Raw genomic sequence first — 15,608 nt, 5'->3', positions numbered from 1 at the left:
GCAGCCCGGGGAGGAGAAGCCTGAGACCTCAATGCAACCTCCCAGAGCTTACAGGGAGCCCAGAAACAGGAGGAGAGCGATGTAGAAGAGCAGTGATGGGACCAAAGGGACCAGCTTTAAGCTCAAACGGGAGATGTGGGGTCAGAGGTGGGGAAATCCTTCACCCAGAGGTGCTGCAGCCCCAGCACTGCTGCCCGGAGCTGTGGGTGCTCCATCCCTGGAGGTGCCCGAGGCCGTGGTTGGGGCCCTGGGCAGCCTGCAGCTTTGCAGTGCTGTTTCTCAGCCCGCAGCTGGGCTGGAATAAAAGCCCCCCCACGCTGCCAGGAGAAAGTGAGGCATGCAGAGATGTGACACGTCACACCGTGACGTGAGCCGGGGTTCAGCCATCCGAGGGATCCTCCGGAGTGCGAAGGGCCCTGCAGAAACGCCCCGCAGCCTTCGAGGTGCTGAGAGGCAATGAAAACATCAGCCCCTGCTACAGCTGAATTGCTTCCAAGGCCACGTCTGGAGACCAGCGCTGATCTCCAGCAGGGCTGCTCGGAAGGCGGCCTTTGTGCACAGAAATACGCTATGCAGATAGGGCGAAGTCCCTCTCTTCCAGCACAGGGTGAGCAGAGTGGGGACAAACCCTGAACTGCTCCCATGTTTGGACACACAGACCTCACCGCCCTCGGCTTTCTGTGAACTGAAATGCTCAAACCCAGCACAAGCTGACAGATCCCCCTTAGAGCTTCCCCTCCTTAATGCAGGGTGGGAAGAGCTGGATCACGTTAAAGCACAGCTTCAGCACACACGCAAAAAAGGAATTAGGAACACCTGAAGGCGATGGTTAAGTTTTCTCATTTGCAATGTAGGACCCAGAATCCAGCGTGCCAACACCAAAACGTCCCGACATGCAGACACCCCAGTGAGACAAAGGACACAAAGATCATGGAATCGTGGAACCACTGAGGTGGGAAGGGGGTTCTAAGATCCCCAACTCATCAGGGCTGTGGGTGGGCCCTGGGCAGCCTGAGATCGGGGGGCACCCAGGCCAGGGCAGGGGTGGGGCTGGGGGGGTCCCATCCAACCCAACCGTGCTGTGATTCCATGGCTCTGTGATCTGTAAGGACTCTTCCAACCCAACCATCCCATGGCTCTGTGATCTGTAAGGACCCTTCCAACCCAACCATCCCATGGCTCTGTGATCTGTAAGGACCCTTCCAATCCAACCATCCCATGGCTCTGTGATCTGTAAGGACCCTTCCAACCCAACCATCCCATGGCTCTGTGATCTGTAAGGACCCTTCCAACTCAACCATCCCATGGCTCTGTGATCTGTAAGGACCCTTCCAACCCAACCATTCCATGGCTCTGTGATCTGTAAGAACCCTTCCAACCCAACCACCCCATGGCTCTGTGATCTGTAAGGACCCTTCCAACCCAACCATCCCATGGCTCTGTGATCTGTAAGGACCCTTCCAACCCAACCATCCCATGGCTCTGTGATCTGTAAGGACCCTTCCAACTCAACCATCCCATGGCTCTGTGATCTGTAAGGACCCTTCCAACCCAACCATTCCATGGCTCTGTGATCTGTAAGGACCCTTCCAACCCAACCATTTCATGGCTCTGTGATCTGTAAGGACCCTTCCAACCCAACCATTCCATGGCTCTGTGATCTGTAAGGACCCTCCCAACTCAACTATTCCATGGCTGTAGGATCTGTAAGGACCCTTCCAACCCAACCATTGCATGGCTCTGTGATCTATAAGGACCCTCCCAACCCAACTATTCCATGGCTCTGTGATCTGTAAGGACTATTCCAATCCAATCATCACATGGTTCTGTGATCTGTAAGGATCCTTCCAATACAACCATCCCATGAGTCTGTTCCTTCCAAGCCAACACAACCATCCCATGGCTCTATGATCTTTAAGGACCCACCCTTCCAACCCAACCAATCCAAGGCTCTATGACCTTTAAGGACCCTTTCAACCCAACCACTCCATGGCTCTATGACCTTTAAGGACCCTTCCAAGTCAATCCAACCATCCCATGGCTCTATGACCTTTAAGGACCCTTCCAACCCAACCACTCCATGGCTCTATGACCTTTAAGGACTCTTCCAAGTCAACCCAACCATCCCGTGGCTCTATGACCTTTAAGGACCCTTCCAAGTCAATCCAACCATCCCATGGCTCTATGACCTTTAAGGACCCTTCCAACCCAAGCATTCCATGGCTCCATGGTCTTTAAGGACTCTTCCAACCCAACCCATCAGTGTTTCCATGATGACACAGCATCACCCTTGGTCTCCCAGCAGGGTTCGATATTTGGGCACCCCTCTCCTCAGCTGCAAGGAGAGGTGGAATCCCCTCATTCCCTGATAACTCTCAACATTTCTCTGAGGACAGGGGCAAACCAGTGCCACTCCTCACCCACACACGTGCACCATTCAAAAGACAAGCAAAGTCTGGTGGGACACGCTCTGCAGCAAAAGGCCAGTGCCATAGCACACCGTACACAGCAGTAACACCTGCAGGACGTGACTTGCTCTGTTCACTGCACTCAGTGATAAATCCAGTGCTGCTGCATTTCAGCTCAGATGCAACAAAGTCAGTGCGGAACGGAATGCAAATGACTGAAAGCTGGAAAACAGCCCAGGAGAATCAAAACCAGGTCTGGTTACTCTTAGGGGGAAGAAAAAAAGGAAAAAAATAATGAAGAGGATTGAAGAGAGGATATCAAGTTATGGCAGCCGAGTTTAGACTGGATATCAAGAATAATTTCTTTATGGAAAGGGCAGCTGGGCACTGGGCCGGGGAGGTGGGGGGACTCCCCATCCCTGCAGGGGTTTTGGAGACGCGTGGACGTGGCACTGAAGGACGGGGTTTAGTGGTGGATGTGTTAGGTCATGGTTGGATGCAGTGATCTTAAGGGTCTTTCCCAGCCTCACCGATTCCCTGATGCCTTCAGACACAAAGATTCAAAGAAAAAAGGACCGTGTCTCTTCTTTATGACTTCCCCAGCAATGAGGAAAGAAGTTGTTTGGTGTGAGAGCGGGGAGGTGCTGGAACAGCTGCCCAGAGAGGCTGTGGATCCCCGTCCATCCCTGGAGGTGTTCAAGGCCAGCTTGGATGGGGCCCTGGGCAGCCTGGGCTGCTGTGAGATGTGGAGGTCGGTGGCCCTGCATTGGTGGGGGGTTGGAGCTTCATCATCCTTGAGGTCCCTTCCAACCCAACCATTCTGTGATTCTGTGTGAAATAGAGGGTGTGAATGGTAGCAAGGACAGCTTGGATTAGACATTCACCATCCTTATGGTAAAAGCATTTCCTGAAGGAAAAGAATCACAGAATCACCAAGGTTGGAAAAGACCCCCAAGATCACCCAGTCCAACCGTCCACCCACCACCACCATTCCCCACTAACCACGTCCCTCAGTACAACACCCAAATGTTTCCCGGACTCCTCCAGGGATGGGAGTCCACCACCACCTCCCTGGGCAGCCCGTGCCAGTGCTGGATCGCCCTTTGAGAGTACTTTTTCCTAATGTCCAACCTGAATGTCCCCTGGCACAACTTGAGGCCATTCCCTCTAGCCCTATCACTGCTACAGGGGAGAAGAGGCCGACCCCCACCTCCCCACAACCCTCCTTCAGGCAGTTGTAGAGAGCAATAATGCCTCCCCTGGGCTCCTCTTCTCCACACTGAACAATTTCATTTCCTTCAGCTGCTCCCCACGAGGTGCTCCAGGCCCCTCACAGCTCTGCTGCCCTTCTCTGGATGCACTCCAGGGCCTCCACGTCTTTCTTGTACTGAGGGGCCCAACGCTGAGCACGGCACTGAGGTGTGCTCCCGTCAATGCTGAGTGCAGAGATGATTCCCTGCTCCTGCTGGCTGCACTGCTGCTGACACAAGCCGGGATGCTGTTGGCCTCCTTGGCCACCTGGGCACACGGCTGGCTCACGTTCAGCCAAGCACCGACCAACACCCCCAGGTCCATTCCCTCCACGCAGCCCTTCCAGCCACTCTGCCCAAGCCTGCGGCGTTGCCTGGGGTTGGTGTGGCCAAAGCGCAGGACCCAAAGCTCAGTCTTGTTGGACTTCATCCCAGTGATGATCCAAGTATGACCAGGTCCCTCTGTAGGGCCTTCCTACCTGTAGGAATGCTTGTCCCCAGCATGGTGTCACCTGCAAACTGCCCGAGGGTGCACCCAACGCCCACAGCCAAATCATCAATAAAGATACTGAACAGGATGGTCCCCGGTACTGATCCCCTGGGTAACACCACCCAGGACCAGCTGCCAGCCGGATGTGACTCCATCCACCATCACCCTCCGGCCCAGCCGTCCAGCCAGCTCTCGACCCAGCCAAGAGCGCACCTGCCCAAGCCAGGGGCTGAATCTCATCTCATCACTCAGAAGAGGCTCAGAAAGCCTCACTCAGGTGAGGCACAACGCCTTCAGAGCAGCCCAGAGATGGCGGCACCTGACTCAAAGGACCGAGATCCCTCCAGCCCTGCTCTGACCGCTGCAGCTCTAACAGGAAGAAAGTTAAGTGCTGTTCAGAAGTGCAAATTCAGTCGGTGTCTGCTTTACATAACGCTGACCGACCGCAACATCCCCCGAAGGAAGCAGGCAGAAAATGAACAAAGCTGTTGTGTGCGGCAGCTCAGTCCAGCTGGACGCGTTCCAGGCGAGTTCCTCCTTCATTGCAGGGCTGGCACGGAGCGCCAGCAGCTAATGCCAGCGAGCACAAAGCAGGCACTGAGAGCTCCTGATCGAATCATCGGGGACCGTGGAGATGAAACAAGTCCGACTGCTCTTTTCATCCAGCACAAGTTTGCAGCGCTGTTAATCCCATCAGTCGACCTTCAACTTACTGCCGGCTCCCCAAAACTGAACGGTTGCAAAGGCAGCAAACGTTCCCTGGGTTAAAGCCTGGCACCTCGCTGCAGCACCGAGCCCCACGGGCTGCCCCCAGATACTCACACATGTTGAGCTGCCGCACGAAGCTGGCCATGTTGTTGTGCTTGAAGTACTTCGGGAGCACCTCCTTGGCAAACTGTCCTTGGTCAAACACGTGGAAGCTGTTTCCACTCTGTGCAAAACAAAAACAAAACGCAGCATTATCAACCACGATTACAACAGGAAGGGTGGCAGGGATTGGAACTGGATGGGGCTGACGGTCGTTTCCCACCCAACCCATCCTGCGGTTCTGCGAAGCCCACCCATCCCTCCCCTTCCCAAACATCAGCCCCAGGTTTCTGTAGGACAGGTAAAGGTCCCACCTCCTGAAGCCCTCAGCTGCACTTCATCAGCTTGGGAGTCGTTATCACCTGAGCAATGCGAGATTGCTGGGATGGAGATCAGCTCCTGACAACATTCACCTTCACTGTGCTGCTGCCAGGACCTGAACAGGGCACTGCCTGTGCTGCTGGGCACCAGGCTGGGGCTTGGGCATGGGGTTTGGGCCTTGGGTATTGGGGCTGGGGTATGGGACTTTGGCATGGAGCTTGGGTATGGTCATTGGGTATAGGCTTTGGGTATGGAGCTTGGATATGGGAATTTTGCATGAAGCTTGGGCGTGGGAAGTGGGTATGGAGCTTGGGTATGGGATTTGGCTGCATGACTTTGGCATGGAGCTTGGGTATGAAGCCTGTGTATGGACATGGCTATGGGGTTTGGGCATGGGACTTTGGCACGGAGCTTGGGTATGAAACCTGTGTATGGACATGGCTATGGGGTTTGGGCATGGGACTTTGGCACGGAGCTTGGGTATGAAACCTGTGTATGGACATGGCTATGGGGTTTGGGCATGGGACTTTGGCACGGAGCTTGGGTATGAAACCTGTGTATGGACATGGCTATGGGGTTTGGGCATGGGACTTTGGCACGGAGCTTGGGTATGAAGCCTGTGTATGGACATGGGTATGGGGTTTGGGCATGAGACTCTGGCATGGAGCTGGAATACGTCCCAGTTCATTGGAGGAGGGCTGGACTTAATGACCTTCAAAGGTCAACTCTTCCAACTCTAAGGATTCAGTGATTCTACGGGACTCGGACATGGAGCCCAGGCATGGCGGGTGGATGAAGGACCTGGGCATGGGGTTTGGGTAAGGAATTACTTCATCATGGAGCTTGGGTATGAAAATCATAGAACCATAGAATGGCTTGGGTTAGAAGGGACCTCAAGGATGATGAAGCTCCAATTTCTCCCAGCACAGGCAGGGCCACCAACCTCCATATCTCACAGCAGCCCAGGCTGCCCAGGGCCCCGTCCAAGCTGGCCTTGAACACCTCCAGGGATGGACGGGGATCCACAGCCTCTCTGGGCAGCTGTTCCAGCACCTCACCACTCTCACACCAAACAACTTCCCCTGATATCCAGCATGGGGGGTGGATAAAGGACCTGGGCACGGGATTTGGGTAAGGAACTACTTCGTCACAGAGCTGGGGTATGGGACATGGTCACAGAGCCAGGTGTGGGGCTCAGGCACAAAGTGTGGGGCACAAAGTGTGGGGCACAAAGTGTGGGGCACACGGCTGGAGCACGGGCACCACCAGCACCCCGAGCTGCCACCGAGCTGCTCGGCAGCACAACCAGCACAGCACCATTCCCTGGGGCTGCAATACAGCCGGGGAGGTTAAGCGTGCTCCGAAGATGACATCCCAAATTGCACAACTGCAAATCTGTTAATCCCGCTGCTTGTCCCAATTAGCCGTTTCCAGCAACAGCCAACACTCTCCTGAGCTAATTAAGACGAGCCGGGCAGGCTGAGCGGAAATGCCAACATCTGTGAGCAAATTAAAGCAATTCCACACGCTGCCAGTCTCGGTGCGTGGGCCCGGGGCAGAGCAGGGCAGCCAGGTGGGGATGGACCTGCAGCCCCACTGCTCTGAGCCCCCAGCCCACGAACAGACAGACAGACAGACAGACAGGTGCTGCCAGAGCTGCGAGCAGAGCAACTCACAGCAGGACCCAGCAGGGCTGTCCCAGCCAGCACAGCCACAGGATCACACCGCAGCTCGGCTCGTGCCACTGATAGAGGGGTGAAAGAGCACCGCTCCCCAATGGGGGACACCGCTCGTCACCACCCCCACCCAGACATGGAGCTGCTGACCGCCACCTGTGCCCCCCCACCCAATTCCCCATCCCCTGAACCGTCCGCCCTCCAAATCTACGCTGCTTCGGTTTAGGGGTGAGCAGGCGGGGCAGGACTGCAGCGCAAGCTCAGGCACACAGCAGCAGCTGCCCTGAGCACAGATGCCAGCACCGTGACCCACAGCCAGTGGCCCAGCTCCCACCCAGCACGCAGCTCTCAGATCCGCAGTGCCGTTGGATCAAGCGCGGTTCCCAGCAGCTTTCTGGCACGCCGACAGGAGCTGTACTGTCAATACCAGCATCTGCAAAGCAGCAGCAGAAGGGATTTTCATTCTGGCAGAGCCACACGAGAGCTCCAAACGCATTCCACGACCCGGGTTTCGTTCCACGATGCGGAGCTGATGGCTGCCAGCACGGCACTAACCCTAAAGAACCAGGACTACACACGCACCCAGGCTGCACAACTGCACCTGCCCACACCAAACCCAGGTGGGTTTATTAAAAGTTGGCACCTGGGGCTTGCTGGCTGCCAGCTGAGTTTGGCTGCTCCTGCACAAGACCCTCCAGTGCTTCAGCACTTGGTTTCAATGTGGCTCTCCACCATCCCCAGCACAACGCTGCACTGCACTGCTCCTGCTTGCCCCCTCAGCTCTGCTGCTCCTGCAGGGCCGCCCCACACCACGAGTTTGGGGCACAGCCAGGGGACTTTGGTGGCTGTTTGGGCTGGGAACACGCCGGCCTTGTCTGGAAGTGAGAGAATGAGGGGAGACGGCCTCACATTGCACCCAGGGAAGGGGTCAGGTTGGATGGTAGGAAACATTTCTCCTCCAAAGAGCGGTGATGCATCGGCACAAACTGCCCAGGGAGGTGTGGGGGTCCCTGGAGCTGCTCCAGATCCGTGGGGATGTGGCACCTGGGGACACGGCAGCGGTGGGGGCGATGGGGATGGGTCCGACTTGGGGATCCTGGAGGTTTCTTCTATCATTCGTGAATCCATGATTCTATGATTCTGATCAAAAAGGTCAAAACAAATGCTTCTACCAAGAGGCAGCTCCAGCTGAGCCATTCCTATCAGCACCCACAGCACCCAGCACCCAGCCACGTGGCTCAGAGCTGAAGGGAAGCTGGCAGAGCACGAGGTCCCCAGCACACCTACGGAAGTTTACAGGAGACCAGCCCTAATTAAACCATCTGTAAGTGGCACACGATCATTTCCACTGCTAGAAAGAACAAAGCCCTGAGCCAGCGTGACCGCCTCACTTCTGTGATTCCAGCTCAACAAGGCTGCCTGGGCTCTTCTGGGCAGCACCCCAAGTCTGTGCCATGCTGGCATCCCGAATCTGTGCAACACTGGCACCCCAAGCCCTTGCCACATTGGCACCACAAGTCTTTGCCATCTTGGCATCCCAAGACTCTGTTGCATTGGCACCCCAAGCCCTTGCCACATTGGCACCACAAGTCTTTGCCATCTTGGCATCCCAAGACTCTGTTGCATTGGCACCCCAAGTCCTTGCCATCTTGGCACCCCAAGTCCTGGCCCTCTTGGCACCCCAAGACTCTGTTGCATTGGCACCCCAAGTCCTTGCCATCTTGGCACCCCAAGTCCTGGCCATCTTGGCATCCCAAGACTCTGTTGCATTGGCACCCCAAGTCCTTGCCATCTTGGCACCCCAAGTCCTGGCCCTCTTGGCATCCCAAGACTCTGTTGCATTGGCACCCCAAGTCCTTGCCATCTTGGCACCCCAAGTCCTGGCCATCTTGGCATCCCAAGACTCTGTTGCATTGGCACCCCAAGTCCTTGCCATCTTGGGACCCCAAGTCCTTGCCAAATTGGCATCCCGAGACTCTGTTGCTTTGGCACCCCAAGTCCTTGCCAAATTGACATCCTAAGACTTTGCTATCTTGGCACCCCAAGTCCTTGCCACATTGGCACCCCAAGTCCTTGCCATCTTGGCACCCCAAGACTCTGTTGCATTGGCACCCCAAGTCCTTGCCAAATTGACATCCCAAGTCCTTGCCATCTTGGCACCCCAAGACTCTGTTGCATTGGCACCCCAAGTCCTTGCCAAATTGACATCCCAAGTCCTTGCCATGTTGGCACCCCAAGTCCTTGCCATCTTGGCACCCCAAGACTCTGTTGCACTGGCACCCCAAGTCCTTGCCATCTTGGCACCCCAAGTCCTTGCCAAATTGACATCCCAAGTCCTTGCCAAATCGGCATCCCAAGACTCTGTTGCATTGGCACCCCAAGTCCTTGCCAAATTGACATCCCAAGTCCTTGCCATGTTGGCACCCCAAGTCCTTGCCATCTTGGCACCCCAAGACTCTGTTGCATTGGCACCCCAAGTCCTTGCCAAATTGACATCCCAAGTCCTTGCCATGTCGGCACCCCAAGTCCTTGCCAAATTGACATCCCAAGTCCTTGCCAAATCGGCATCCCAAGCCCTCGCCCCTTGGCATCCCAAGTCTTCACTGTGCCCAACAGCACTTGTGGAAATGCCTCCCACGCCCCACAAAGTCTGCCCCGAGATCCCCGGGCTGCAGTCTGCTCCCCCAGGCAGAGCAGCCCCTGCAGATCAGCACTGTCTCTGTCAGCCCCCTCCAAATTCCTGCACTAATCCCCATCCTCTCCAGTTTCAGTTACAATTTTCCACATGGCAGAGCATCAAAAGCTTCGCTGAACTCCTGCTACACTGGATCTGCCCCACGTCTTTCATCCAGGAGAGGATTTTGTGCTCAGAGGAGAGGTGAGGACGTACGATGGGTTTCTGGTAAATCTCTCCTTTTATCTCCTTTCCATTTAGCTCTACGGCTCCAGCTGCTCTCTAGGATCACTTCCAAAGCATTCCAGCCCACCGAGTTCAGTGTCACCAGCACCTCTCACACAATCAATGCACACAGAGGCAGCTCAGCACCTCTCTGGAGGTGACCCAGAGGGGCACAATGATGGGGCTGCTGCTCCAGCACCCATTTCTCCCCCCGTGCTGCGGGATGCAGACACAAGGACGGGAGCTCGCAAGGCATGTGCTTACATGGCATGAAATAGACACCTTCTCCAGCAGTGGTCACAATGCTGTACTCACAAACACGACGATTCTGGTGTAAATATAATTGGAGTGAAGCAACATGGCAAAAGAAAAAAAAAAAAGAACAAAGTTTGTAGCAGGATTGAAGTTGTTGCTTTTCTGTGGGATCCAAGCTGATGTGCTCAGTGCACAGCCTCTGGGGTCCCTTCCTGTGCCCAATCCCAAATAAAAGATACTGTCCTGTGGAAAATGTCTTCTTCTGACAGAGAATAGGGAGTGATGGCCCTGCTGGGGAAACGTGGGTGCGAGAACTCAGGTGGCTCTACCACGGATGGCGTGGGCAGGCAGCACGGCAATGACGATGGGAAATGAAACAAAACTCACTCATCTGATTTTGACAGAGAATGGGTTGGGTTGGAAGGAAGGGCCCTTACAGATCCTAGGGCCGTGGGGTGGTTGAGCTGGAAGGGTCCTTAAAGATCACAGAGCTATGGAATGGCAGGATTAGAAGGGTCCTTACAGATCGTAGTGCTTTGGGATGGGCTGGAAGGGCTCTTGCAGATGACAGACCCATGGGATGATTATCTTGGAAGCATCCTTAAAAATCATAGAGACATGGTATAATAGGGTTGGAAGGGGTCTTAAACATCATAGTGACATAGAATGGTTGGATTGGAAGGGTCCTTGAAGATTATAGAGGCACGAAATGGGTTAGGTTGGAAGGGCCCTTAAAGGTTGTAGAGACATAGTATGGTTCTGTTGGAGAGGTCCTTAAAGATCATAGAGCCACCGAATAGTTTGTTTAGAAGGATCCTTACAGATCATAGAGATAGTATGGTTGGATTGGAAGGGTCCTTACAGATCACACAACCACAGAATGGTTGTGTTGGAGAGGTCCTTACAGATCATAGAGATAGTATGGTTGGATTGGAAGGGTCCTTACAGATCACACAACCACAGAATGGTTGTGTTGGAGAGGTCCTTACAGATCACACAACCACAGAGTGGTTGGGTTGGAGAGGTCCTTACAGATCACACAACCACAGAATGGTTGTGTTGGAGAGGTCCTTTCAGATCACACAACCATAGAATGGTTGGGTCGGAAGGGTCCTTTCAGATCACACAACCACAGAGTGGTTGGGTTGGAAAGGGACCTTACAGGTCACACAACCATAGAATGGTTGGGTTGGAAGAGTCCTTACAGATCACACAACCACAGAATGGTTGGGTTGGAAGGGTCCTTACAGATCACACAACCCCAGAATGGTTGGGTTGGAAAGGACCTTACAGATCACACAACTCCAGAATGGTTGGGTCGGAAGGATCCCCCAGCCCCACCCCTGCCGTGGGCTGGCTGCCCCCCAGCTCAGGCTGCCCAGGGCCCACCCACAGCCTCGGGCACCTGCAGGGATGGGGCACCCACAGCTCCGGGCAGCAGTGTTGGGGCTGCACCGCCTCTGGGTGAAGGATTTCCCCACGTCTGACCCCAATCTGCCCTCTTCCAGGTTCAAGCCATTCCCCCATGTCCTGTCACTATCATCTGTCCATGTAAAAGAGAGGACAACGTGAAGCCCAACTCCTCTGTGATGCCAGACGTTCAGACCTCGCCAGCCCCGCTCCACTTCCCCCCAGTGCCTCAGGGCTCCAGCACTGCTCAGTGCCACGGGGGGCAAAGCTGACCCCCAGAGGGGTGAACTGAATCTGGGGGAGAAGAGGTGGAAGCTGAGCTTAGGCCTGCTGAGAACACAGCACCTTTGTAGCCCAGATGATGCTCCAGGCCCCCCACCCCCACCGCTCTGCAGCAGGATGCAGCAGGAACTCTTCCAAAATTCAGACAGCAGAGCAGCTCCTGCCTTCAGCAAACAGCTTCCCCTGCTTTCCAGCAGCTGTAAGTCCTTCTAGAGGAGGAAAGCTGCAGAAGCCTCCTTGTTGGCTTTGCACACCCTGTGCTGTGAGCTCCCTCACGCGGCACTGAAAGGAGAGACCACCCCGCACCCACCGGGTGGGCAGCAGCTGTGACTCAGCACGGGGACATCAGCTGGGCTGAGAGCTGGGCAGCACAGCAGGTAATGAAACAAAGGCAGCGACAGCAGCAGCTGCTGCAGTTTGGGTCTTTTTTTTTTTTCTTTCTTTCCTTTCAAATCTACTGTTTAAATGGGGATGGCACAGCTCGAGGTTTAAATCTCATCGTCGCTGTTATGCGGCGCTTGGCACCGGTCGGATGAGATGAGAGGGAGCTGATAAACGGGAGGAGAGTGGCTGCGTGTGGGCAGGCAGTGACAGGACACGGGGAAATGATTTCAGCTCAAAAAAAGGGAGATTTGGGGTCAGACGTGGGGAAATCCTTCACCCAGAGGCGGTGCAGCCCCAGCACTGCTGCCTGGAGCTGTGGGTGCTCCATCCCTGCAGGTGCCCGAGGCTGTGGGTGGGCCCTGGGCAGCCTGAGCTGGGGGGCAGCCAGCCCACGGCAGGGGTGGGGCTGGGGGGTCCTTCCGACCCAACCATTCTGGGGTTGTGTGATCTGTAAGGACCCTTCCAACCCAACCATTCTGGGGTTGTGTGACCTGTAAGGTCCCTTTCCAACCCAACCACTCTGTGGTTGTGTGATCTGAAAGGACCCTTCCGACCCAACCATTCTATGGTTGTGTGATCTGAAAGGACCTCTCCAACACAACCATTCTGTGGTTGTGTGATCTGTAAGGACCTCTCCAACACAACCATTCTGTGGTTGTGTGATCTGTAAGGACCTCTCCAACACAACCATTCTGTGGTTGTGTGATCTGTAAGGACCTCTCCAACACAACCATTCTGTGGTTGTATGATCTGTAAGGACCCTTCCAACCCAACCACTCTGTGGTTGTGTGATCTGTAAGGACCCTTCCAACCCAACCACTCTGTGGTTGTGTGACCTGTAAGGACCCTTCCGACCCAACCATTCTGTGGTTGTGTGATCTGTCAGGACCCTTCTGACCCAACCATTCTGGGGTTGTGTGATCTGTAAGGACCCTTCCAAGCCAACCATTCTATGATTGTGTGACCTGTAAGGACCCCTCCAACCCAACCATTCTATGGTTGTGTGACCTGTAAGGACCTCTCCAACACAACCATTCTGTGGTTGGGTGATCTGTAAGGACCCTTCCAACCCAACCATTCTATGGTTGTGTGACCTGTAAGGACCTCTCCAACACAACCATTCTGTGGTTGGGTGATCTGTCAGGACCCCTCCAACCCAACCATTCTATGGTTGTGTGACCTGTAAGGACCTCTCCAACACAACCATTCTGTGGTTGGGTGATCTGTAAGGACCCTTCCAAGCCAACCATTCTATGGTTCTGCAGTCTTTAAGGACCCTTCCAGTTCAACGATTCCATGGCTCTATGATTCTCAAGGACCCTTCCAACCCAACCATCCCCTGGCTATATAACCTTAAAGGACCCTTCCAACCCAGCCCATTCCATGCCTCTATGATCTTCAAGGACTCTTCCAACCCAACCATTCCATAGTTCTTTGACTTTTAAGAACGTTTCCATTGCAACCCATTCCACAGCTCTGTGATCTTCAAGGACCCTTCCAATCCATTCCACAGCTCTATGAACTTTAATGACCCTTCCAACCCAACCCATTTTGTAACTCTACTGCTCTATGATCTTAAAGGACCCTTTTCCTATCCAACCCACTCCACGTCGCCATATTACAGCTCCTCCTCTTTTTGTGCAATCATTACTGGAAGAACAACAGAAACATACCCAGAACCTCGAGGAACCCACTCCTAACTCCACCTGGGGAGTAACAAGGGTATTGCCAAGGCACCAGCTGCCCTTCCCATCCATCTCTACAGCAGACCTCCAGCTCCGTGCAGGGACACAACTTCTGGTGGCAGCTGCCCCTGCCCCTTGGGAAGCACTGCTGTGCTGCAGGGGGCAGAGAGGGGCTGGGCGCTGCTCCTGGGGGTGGCCAGCCCCCCCGGGTGTGGGGCTGGGGGTCCTGGGACCCAAACATGGGAAGGCTGCAGCTGAGGGAGAGAGCTGCGGGCTCAAAGGGCAGAGCTTCCAAAGGGGATCACACAGTGGCTTTGGAGCTTAAAGATCCCAAAGTCCCAGAACCACAGGGGTTGAAAGGGACCTCTGGAGCTCCCCCAGACCCATTCGATCCCCTCCTCACACCCCCACCCTCCAGATCTCCATCAGCGCTGTTCAGACCCCCCCCAGCCTTCTCTCCCCCAGGTGCACAGCCCCGGGGTCTCAGCCCGGCCCCACCAGGAGGGGCTCCAGGCCCCCCCATCTCCACCCCCTCCGCTGGGCTCTCCCAGCAGTTCCCAGTCTGCCCTGAACTGGGAGCCCAGCGCTCCAGCAGTGCCCTGCAGGGCAGAGCAGAGGGGAGCAGCACCTCCCTGCCCCACTGGCTGCACTCTGGCAATGCACCACAGGGCTCCATTGGTCCTCTTGGCCTCCAGGACTCACTGCTTTCTTGCCTCGGGGTGTGCAGCATTTGGGAGCAGCACGAGGGCGATGCTCCGGGATCACTGCATGCAGACGGCGGCAGCACTCAGCGATTTCCTGGGCACATCCCTGGCTCAGCAAAAGGAGCTGCTGGTTTATTTCATGTCCTCTGCTTATTTCACGTCCTCTGCTCCCCCCCACTGTCTGAGAGCACGAACAGACAGGCTGCTGCCTGATGCTGGCACATCAGAGCATCGCTGTTAGCAGATCAGCGCGCCTCAGGCTTGCTCTCTGGGTCACCTTTGGGTGCAAACCAGCCCAAGCTGTGGGGCTGCTATCCTGGCCGTGCATTCTTGGACCTGCTGCAGCTCCCCTACCCCGCACAGGGCCGTCCCGTGCTGCTGTGCTGACAGATCAGGGTGCCCTGTGCTGGCAGCTCCATCAAGCTGCAGACACGCACTGTGCCAACCTGAGCTCAGCCATTTCTCCACCCGGGCTGCTGGGCAGAAGGGGCTCAGCTGGATGCTGAGTGATGCCACGGCTCCTCCAGGCTCAGCCCAAAGGAAAAACAAAGAGTAGAACTTAAGGGCTGAGATAAAACCATCTCCTGAGGCAGAAAAAGGAAAAATAGTACCTCCAAGAAGGTTCAGGTTGCCCAAGGAGGCTGTGGATGCTCATCCCATCCCTGCAGGCATTTGAGGCCAGGCTGGATGTGGCTCTGGGCAGCCTGGGCTGCTGGTTGGCGACCTGCACACAGCAGGGGGTTGGAACCAGGTGAGCACTGGGCTCCTTTTCAACCCAGGCCATTCTGTGATAATAACAGAGGTCTCTATTTACCAAACAACCAGTTTGCTCACTGCTCGCCGATCGACACGCAGTCCCTGAGCAACAGCTGCTTCCCCCTTGGTCAGCTCTCCCCAAATTATACGTTTTCATAATTCCATACATTGCCTGAAGGGCACCTACAGGAAAGCTGGGCAGGGACTTTTTATAAGGGAACATAGTGATGAAACCAGAGCAAATGGCTTTAAACTGGAAGAGATTTAGACCAGACCTTAAG

At 55.2% G+C, this 15,608-nt stretch overlaps 1 protein-coding gene across 2 annotated transcripts in view; it reads right to left on the bottom strand.

The window, feature by feature from the left end:
* HSF1 (heat shock transcription factor 1) overlaps positions 1-15,608 on the bottom strand; it is a 94,824-nt gene that overhangs the window by 72,840 nt on the left and 6,376 nt on the right. For both annotated transcript variants that reach the window (XR_014880713.1, XM_085214660.1), the window contains exon 2: positions 4,971-5,079. Coding sequence is in view for 1 of the 2 variants with exons in the window: in XM_085214660.1 (XP_085070786.1) it covers positions 4,971-5,079 (109 nt within the window). In the remaining variant the exon portion in view is untranslated. The remainder of the gene's footprint in view (positions 1-4,970; positions 5,080-15,608) is intronic.

The sequence above is a fragment of the Meleagris gallopavo genome, chromosome 32 (assembly GCF_905368555.1).
Source record: "Meleagris gallopavo chromosome 32, MGAL_WU_HG_1.1, whole genome shotgun sequence".
NCBI lineage: Eukaryota > Metazoa > Chordata > Aves > Galliformes > Phasianidae > Meleagris > Meleagris gallopavo.
This window is presented reverse-complemented; position numbering and strand designations above follow the sequence as displayed.